The sequence below is a fragment of the Austrofundulus limnaeus genome, unplaced genomic scaffold, assembly GCF_001266775.1.
Source record: "Austrofundulus limnaeus strain Quisiro unplaced genomic scaffold, Austrofundulus_limnaeus-1.0 Scaffold27, whole genome shotgun sequence".
Lineage (NCBI taxonomy): Eukaryota > Metazoa > Chordata > Actinopteri > Cyprinodontiformes > Rivulidae > Austrofundulus > Austrofundulus limnaeus.
The window spans coordinates 3243865-3252786 of record NW_013952429.1 but is presented as its reverse complement, the minus strand read 5'-3'; the positions used below and the strand labels follow the sequence as shown (position 1 = coordinate 3252786).

Genomic DNA, 8922 nt, shown 5'->3' with positions numbered 1-8922 from the left:
GAAAGAAAGAAAGAAAGAAAGAAAGAAAGAAAGAAAGAAAGAAAGAAAGAAAGAAAGAAAGAAAGAAAGAAAGAAAGAAAGAAAGAAAAGAAAAGTGGCGATCCCTCTACTGGTCAGACAATTTGATCTTCCAGAATCTGAAGCTTTTCTTTGTTGCAAATTTTTAATTTCCTCTAGCTATTCAAGATTAAATAAAGTGATTATGACCTCCATAATTTCTATTTATCTGTGAGGTGTTCTTGATCTTACTGAATGCAATTTTACAGTCAGAGAAATGGTTTAACATAAAAGCGATGTGAAGCCATGAAGGTTTAACTTGTTYTAGACAAACTGGGATTCCTTCTGAGAATCTGTTGGCTTCATTTTGCTATCTACTGCAGGTGAGACGCTTTYAACTCAAAGGTCCTACACAGAAGCCGCACCTCAAAGGAACTAAACCAACACTTTAGCTCATGTTCTGTACATTAAATATATAAACTCAGTACAAACAGCAAGGACATTTGTGTTTWTTTCTTTATTGTATCAATGCTTCTTGATAATGAATCTCTATTAAGTTCCCTTTTAAATAGTGCCACATTTGTAAGGAACATGCATTTGTAGGATGAGCAAACTGCTTTTTTTTGCTGTCTCTATTGACTCTTTTTTTTGATAGGATGTATTGCCAAGAAGCATTGTAGCAAAAAATATATAATCTGCCAAGCTAAAATGTTATCACTTTTTGTGCTGTTTACAATCATTGTAATGAAGCAACAARTTGAAGCTTGAATAAAATTGATATTTTTGTTCAGTTTCATGCATGTTTGACACACATGAACAGAAATCAGTGTTTCTGTGTTGCATGCAGTAAAATGTGCACTCTTCATCACTGTTACATGTGTTTTCTATATGATTTATTAAAGAAAGAYCACTTCAAACAGCTGTGAGCAGGAGTCTATAGTCGACAAAGTGTTTAGAGAGGAGAATTCCCTAATAAAACAAATAATGTTGCATTTGGCCTCCTAACAATCTGCAGCTTCCTTAATACATTTAATTGCATGTCAGCTGGACTGACTCATGCTTAAACATTTTTTATATTTTTACTTCTTTCTCTGACTTAACACAGGTTCCCGTAATAAAACAACTAGTTACTGCACAATAATAATTTCACTGTCTCAGAAAAGTGAACATGTAGTTTATGCAGTTTTGCTTTTTAACATTTAAAATAACCACAAAAAAAAGAAAGAAATTAGGACCCTCATTAGCTCACCTTTGAAATCAGTGCTGGAAAAAAACACTTAAGAATTTTATGTTTGCAACTATTTTCATTGTAAAAAGGCTAAATTAAAAAGCTTAGCGTGATTGACGGTGGAGCTGAAGGTGGGTTGGTCATCAGCTGAAAACCTTTGGAGTTGTTTGCTTTAGTTTCTCGACGGCTCTTTAAAATCAAGAAGAACTCGATCGTGCGTGAAGTGAAGATTTGCACGCTTCTATCAGCAACAGAAACCTCAGAGAAAAGAGTGGTATTGTCAGCATTAGAAAGAACAGCCTCTTGTTGCTAAAACACTTATCAAAACACCACGTACAAAAGCTAAAACGAGGAAGCTGACGTCTAGCTACGACATTTGGTGTCCAACTGATCCGCAGACCGAAGTWATGCGTTAATTAGATGCATCCGACCAAAACATCGATCTACTTCCTCTCTGTATTCATAACTTCTCCACCTTTTTTTCTTTTCCTTCACACTGCTGAGCTGGAGACCTGGAGCCAGCCCACCTCTGTGTAGGCCCCCGTCACGTGCCAGTACAGCGCCCCCATYAGTTTGGTCCACACCACCTGCACCTCAGCCGTGAAGCATTCTGGGAAATCTTCAGACAGAACCTCCAGAATCACGCCGCACAGGATCTGGGGAGCAGGAGGAGGAGGTAGCTTCTTCGATGCATTCGAAAAGATCATAATAAAAAGCAAACGTGCAGCTAATTGTTCTTACCTTGAAGTAAATGGGTTCCACTTTGTGTTTGAGAGCGTGGGCCTTCCCCACCAGGGCCAGCACCGATGACACCTTCTCCGGGTCGTTGAGGTTCTCCACCACGGTGTTGATGGCGTTCATCACCCTGCAGGCGTGCTGTCGGAGCTGGCTGCTTTGCTCCATCTCCTCGAGATCTTCCATTTCTCGAAACTGGCTGAAATACTGCTTAGCGGAGGGGAAGTTCACAAAGAACCTTTAAAAAAAGGTAAGGTAAAAAAAATGCATTACATTCAATTGTCCTCTTTCCACCAAACCCTCTAAATATTACGATAACCTTTAATTTAAAGTCAAAAAGAAAAAAAGAAGTAGGTCCTCTGGATGGGTTCTAATTTAGTGAAACTTTTCGTCTCTCCTCCAAGAGACTTCTTCAGTCTGATGAGTTTCAGGTGAACTCAGCCTTATAAGCACTGCCTCCACATGGTGGACAAACAGGTTAGTCACATGCAAAAGAGGGCCATTGCCTTTTGTTATGTGTATGTAGTGTAATTTAAAGCATTTCAAACTGTAAAATAAAAGGCTGAGATTAATTGCAAAATCCTTGCAGTATTTGAAAAATAACTACTAAAAACCTAAAAGATGATTATGTTAGATTAGATTAGATTAGATTAGATTAGATTAGATTAGATTAGATTAGATTAGACCTTTATTGACATTGTACAGAGAACAATAACATTACAGTTCAGATCACCCATTCAGAAGAAGATAGAACACACTGTAAAAAATGAAATATTGGATTTACTTAACCATGTTATGTTACCTGGTTCCASTTAACTGAGTTGAGTAAATTCAAAACAATATACCAGTTTTTTTAAGCCAAAGAACATGAGTATGTTGCTTTGAATTTACTCAACTCAGTTAAGTGGAACCAGGTAACATGACATGGTTAAGTAAATCCAACATTTCAGTTTTAGAGTGCATAACAAACATAGAGCGTTGCAGTTATTGGTAAAATGAATGATTTGTAGTATTTAACAGAAATAAGATATGAAGGATACCTGGTATTGTTTTTATTAATTTTTATTTAGATTGTTCAAGCTTGAGTTTGTTTGTTGACGTTGGGTTTTTTTTTTAAATAAAGGGCAAATAAGATAAGATTTATTTTCTTCACTCAGAACCCTTGTCCATGCAGAGCATGATTTACTTTTTTTTTACTGTAGCCTATATACATTTTTTTCTTTTCATAAATTTTTTTTTTCTGTACAGGCATCTCAAATCATGTATCAATATTTCATCTGCTCAGTAATAAGTTATAACTTTCCAACATGTGATGCAACAGGAACAGGGCAGTTTTATTGTTTATTCTGTATTATGTATTTAATCTCCAAATTAAAAGTGGTTACTTCAATCAAAATAACTTTCATAAAGTTTTGAGACGGAGAACCTGCAGGGTTTTTTTTTTCAGAATGTGGGATGAATCTCAGGAACGTCTGGTACCTTAATAAAAAAAAACTAAATTGTTGCAACGTTCATCTTTCCTGCTCGAGGACGTGACAGACAGTGATGGCTGTTTTGGTCAAACCTTGTAAATGACATTATGCTCAAGCTTGTGTGAGAATTATTATTTTTTAACTTGTCATACTGTCAGTACTCAGCACCAACCATGTCAAACTTTAGTTATAAAAGCTGTTAAAGTTTTAACCACTTCTGTGTTAGCTAAGCTTAATTAGTTTTGATAGCCATTTTAACTGGAGTGCACTCAGTTGTAGATGCATAAATAGTCTTTTTTTATATCTTTAAAATATGTCCTCTGGTTGCTAACTGCAGTAGMCGACACAAACACATGAATGATGCAAACTCCAAAATGCTTTAACAAAAAACAAACAAATGCAACAGAAAAACACTTCAATTACAAAAAAACAGACAGAAACAAAAATCAAGAAGGCAAAGTAAAAGTGCCACAAATATCAAAATCAACTGTGAGTAAGAAAACGCTAAAACTCCACACCACAAAACAGATGCTCTTCTACTTTGTGGCGTGGATTGTTTAGCATTTTCTTACTTGCATCAGAGCAGAACTCAACCAGACCTGTGTAAAGACAACGAGATGCAAACTACTCTAAAAATGAGAACTTGCGTCATTTTAACATGAAAATATTGAATGTGTAACATCTTCAAACTGACATTATCCAGGCGGAAGAAAAGGTAGTTCCCACAAAYAGTGATTTAGACAAGATTTTAATAGTTTAGTTACTTTCCACTGTGTTCCTGTTAATGATGACCTGAAATGACTCAAGTGTCAAAGTAACGATACTTTGATTTTAGAGTTGATTTTAAATATAAACTTTTGATATTTCAGTGTCTTATTTTCTTTACATGAGGTTTGGTCCCATGTACAGCCCCTGGCAAAAAGTATGGAATCACCAGACTTGGATGAGCTTGATTCAGACATTTCATTCTGTAAAACAAACTCAGATCAAAAACATGATACGATAATAAAGTCATTCCAAAGTGCAACTTGTTGGCTTTCATGAAAACTCAAAGAAATGAAGAGAAAAGACAAAAACCTAATTCTAATAAAAGAAACTCTAAAGTAAACATCAGAGTTTAACCTGAGCCACTGACTTTTGTGTCGGTCTCAGCAGAACAGGAACTGCAGGAGAGTTTAAACAGTTTCAGTGGCGCTCTTGTGTCGTGACAGATTGTGGAGCCAAGCTAGAAGCCCCCCAGGCAGGCTGAGGCTTCATAAAACRGAGCATGACAGAGGATCAGAGGCTGCAGATGTACTGTAGCCCRACCGCTGAGGGCCAAACTCCAACAGGAAAACATCTGTACCACCGACTCCATTTCACAGACAGGATTTAAAGTGGGTCAGAGGAGAACCATCTGCTCCAGGTCTGTTTGTGAGTCTCCAAGAGGTGAAGATAACCACTTCACTTTGCATCGCCGCAGTCTTTCGCTCCTTCAGATAAGCTAGTGGCAATTTTAGTGATGATTCAACATTCACTCATCTTCTTCTCGCTCACTTGGTGCAGAATCAGACAGCTGTGGTGAATGCTGGAAAAGTCCAAATCAAAAATCTTTGTAGGTCGAGTTCCACTGAAACAAATTAACCTAACAGGGTGGTTCAAATGCAGAATAAAAAACACTGGTTAAACATAATTCAGGCTTGAAAGGGGTTGTAAATATTACAGTTTTGCAACAAATGCTTACATTTTATTTGGGTTTTTCCAGATTTTGTTGTACTAAAAGCACATTTCCATATRAAAAATGTCTTGAAATCTTGAAAATGTTGGAAAAGTGAGTCRACAGTTTTGCTCTCCACATCATAATGCAACATTTAAAGATTTCTGTTTCATTTTAGAACTTTGTTTTGAGCCTCAGAATCAGTTTTATTACCATTGTCAATGAACGGGATTCACAGACTATAGGAATTTGCTTTGGTGTAAAGGTGCAATAAGTATAAAATGTAAAAGAAAAAAAGAAAATACAAAGGATAAAGGAAAAATAGAATAAAATATATTAAACATCTGTACACTCCCGAACCTGTTTCTGACCTTGTTAAAATGCTGTTTAAGTTATGATGCAAGGCTCAAGCTGTAAGGAGGACTTGTTTAAATTTACCTGTTTGATGAAGAAGTCAGGACACAGATCTTAGAACACAAACAAAGCTAAAAGCTTGGAGCTAAAARTAAACAAAACCAAAAGATAACTGTGTTCTCCTTTCACTGGAGAAAGTTATTCAAAWCCTGCCACAACATTTCCACAAAAATCCAAGCAATTAATTGTTACGGTTCAATCAATCTCCTTTAACTAACAGCATGAATAGTTTGCTGTGAGAACATGTCTTCTCGGGCTGCWGTCTGACATTACGCCGTGTTTTGGGACGTTGCCAACCTGTTTGGTGCTCACACGCACAGCACTAGAAATGCATAAAAATTAGACGCCACTTTGAGCACACCTGCATCCAATTACACTCTGAGAGTCTGATCAATCTTAACTATGGAGTCTCATCAGCGCTTCTGCACTTTAAACGCCTCTGCTGGGAACTTCCTGAGAAGCCGATGGTTGCCGAGCCAAATTACACTCTTGACTGACAGGAAAAAAGAAGATGTAAGTTACCGCGCTGCTCTTTTAGAGAAGAAGAGGGAAACATTGATTTAGACTTTCGGCGTGCAGAGCAGTTAAAAACTTCAAATTATCTTTTGTGAAGTGAGTGACATTTAATGGGAATGTAAAAAATAGAAAAGACTGACTTTGCAACTTCCTGCATTGTGCACCTGCTGAAAAGCTTTTCTTTTCTCAGACATTTATGTTTTGTCTGTTCTTGTTCTTAAGATTTAGACATTTAAATATCAGTTTTGTTAGATATTTAAAACATCTGTTAATTCATTTTAATACACATTCTCCTCACCCCCACTTTGTCAAAACACACAAATCAGTTTATGTTGCTTAAGTGAACAAATCCCTCAACAGCAAAGTAAATATTTCAGCWCATCTAGTCGAGCATCTTTAATCACTTAAACTAAATTAATTAATGATTGCTAAAGTTTTAGTTCATCCATCTATCAGTCTTTTTCTATTTCCATCACATGTCAATGTAAATATAAATATTAATGTTTCATTATTTCATCAATTTAGCTTAGCATCTCTAGGATATTTTGTGTATGCAGTCCATTGTCATCACTATAAATGTTAAGCTAAGTCAAAAACTGTTTTTCAAAGCACCACCCTGGACTCAGTAATAATACTTTTGTAAGATCTGTTTTCTTATTTTGTAATGCAAAAAAAAAAACATTAAGCCTCTTTAATGGAACCACAAAGAAAAACCCCTGATAATGACATAATTGTTTCAAAATAAACCCATATATTACACAAGTCAAACTCAAGGTTCACAAACCAAATGTGGTCCACTGCAGCACTTTTTATGGCCCGTGAGTGCTTCAAAGATGCATTAATGTCTTCAAAAAGGTGTATTCAGCTTTGAAGTCAGCATTGATCATAAACTACATCCCCCATAAGGCATATTGATTATTGTACCTACAAAATGACGGCATCAGGGTTCAAAAATTGCCAGAAGCTGGCAAAAATAGCCATGAAAAATTTCCATGTCGCTGCATTTTTACCAGCTACTTTTGCTGCWGCCAAGTTTTACTCRGAAGTGGGAATTWCCCACTTATAACTGGAACACACTCCCTCCAGTGAGAATTCCATGTCGGAAGGTGGGAGAGTTCAGAATTCAAGATGGCGGTYACCCACCACACWCAATAGTGAATAAAACTTGTTTTTCTGTTTWATTTATTTCACATTTAGTCAGTCATACACGTAGCCCTTTTAGAATTTAAAGGAGGACGTGTTAAAATGCTGTTTCTGTGCAKGAAATACCACGTRGAGCTCAGTTWTTGTTTGTTAGCAATGAAATGAGGAGCATGACGTTTCAAGTCCTTTAAAGGCCACCATTAAGCCCATGTTCTGTCATACATAGTTTGATTTTTGAGGATTTACAATCAAGTACTTGTATACATAAACAAAGACTGATAATAATATTAATCTATCATAAATACAACAATTTAGCATAAGTGGTGTATCAAACATGCTTTGTTCCAACATGTAAAGTCAGTGGGAGTTTAGTTTCTCCCACAGATGAGAAGCTTTTCATTTTAATTAATGCCATCATCAAGTAATTTAGCTGTTCTGTCAGCTGCTCTTTGCACCACTGTGTTGCAGCTTGTGTCAGAGTTTATTTGGAACAGTGATCATTATGTTTTCACTCTGATCCTTTTACCGAGCTCCTGGTCACAATTTGTGCTGCAATAATTCCAAACCTAAGTAGCTCGTAACAACTTTTTTTTTCTCTCCAAAATCGTGACGGGAATCCAAAAGGCTGTTCTCACCACTGATCACTGTTCTGACATGGTGGGTGTTCAGGGGTGCTTTGTGTGATTGTTGTTGCACTTAGTTGTTGTTAACCACAGTTCATGATTTGGCTGCAAAGATGAGATCCTCTCTGGGCTGCTTCAGGTAAGTTATAACCACCAGCAGATTTCATAACTGAAGCGTGCGTCATGTTATCGCAGTAAAGTATGTGCAGATTGTGAGTGAGTGGTGTCGAATTGGAGCGCCATGCATGAAGAGTGCGTCGAACATCTCCCATTCTAAATTCTGCAGCCGCAGGTCAAACAGACCATCTGTCATCATCACACCGTCGAGCCACACTTCTGACTTACCCTTTCATGTATCGACGGTTACGCTTCTGTCACTGCCTCATTTTGGAGCCCAGACACAGAACAATGATGCAGTAAATTCAGCTCCCCCAATGGCATTTTGGTCCCTTCATAAATCATACCAAGATGGAAATAGAGCATCTCAGACCTAGCTCCGTGATGATTGTAAAATAACCTGTTTCGTGGTCAGTTTTTTTTTTCAGATATTKAGCTAAAGTTTGGTGTGGCGCAGCAGTAGTTAATCATCCCTAACTCATACTTTGTAGAGCCAGCAGATTGTGCATAAAAAAAGGAAAATGTATGACTTGTAAAGTAAAAGATTAGATTTTCTCTGTTAGTCTTCAAAGTTAATTGCTGTGCAGAAATTGGCATAATTGCATTAATGTTGCAAATAATTATTAGACAAGACCCTAATTGCCATCTTTAACTCATTGTGCAGATTTGTTTCTAATAAAAAAAAAATATTACTGCAGTGTATCCACCAATTTAAGTCTCTAGAATAGCTGATGTGCTTGGTTTGATATAATTAATTTGATGATGGGAGCAGCAAAACCAGATCGCTAAAGAAGAAAGATTTTTTTAATGTAAAGAGAAATGACGAGGAAGAGACGATAAAAAAGGAGAAGAAATTAAATAAACGAAGAAAGGATTAAAACTCCAACGTGGAAGAATGCTCCGAACCGCTGAAGCCTGTTGCTGTCATTCACAGATAAGAGCTCCACACACACACACACACACACACACACACACACACAC

The 8922-nt window shown here is 36.8% G+C and overlaps 1 protein-coding gene across 1 annotated transcript in view; it reads right to left on the bottom strand.

The window, feature by feature from the left end:
• Positions 1-23: 23 nt before the first annotated feature.
• LOC106515302 (cytoglobin-2) overlaps positions 24-8922 on the bottom strand; it is a 13685-nt gene continuing 4786 nt past the window's right edge. Inside the window, exons 2-3 of the mRNA XM_014005019.1 lie at positions 1967-2198; positions 24-1881 (exon numbers count right to left, since the gene is read on the bottom strand). Coding sequence (XP_013860473.1) covers positions 1717-1881; positions 1967-2198 — 397 coding nt within the window. The 3' untranslated portion in view covers positions 24-1716. The remainder of the gene's footprint in view (positions 1882-1966; positions 2199-8922) is intronic.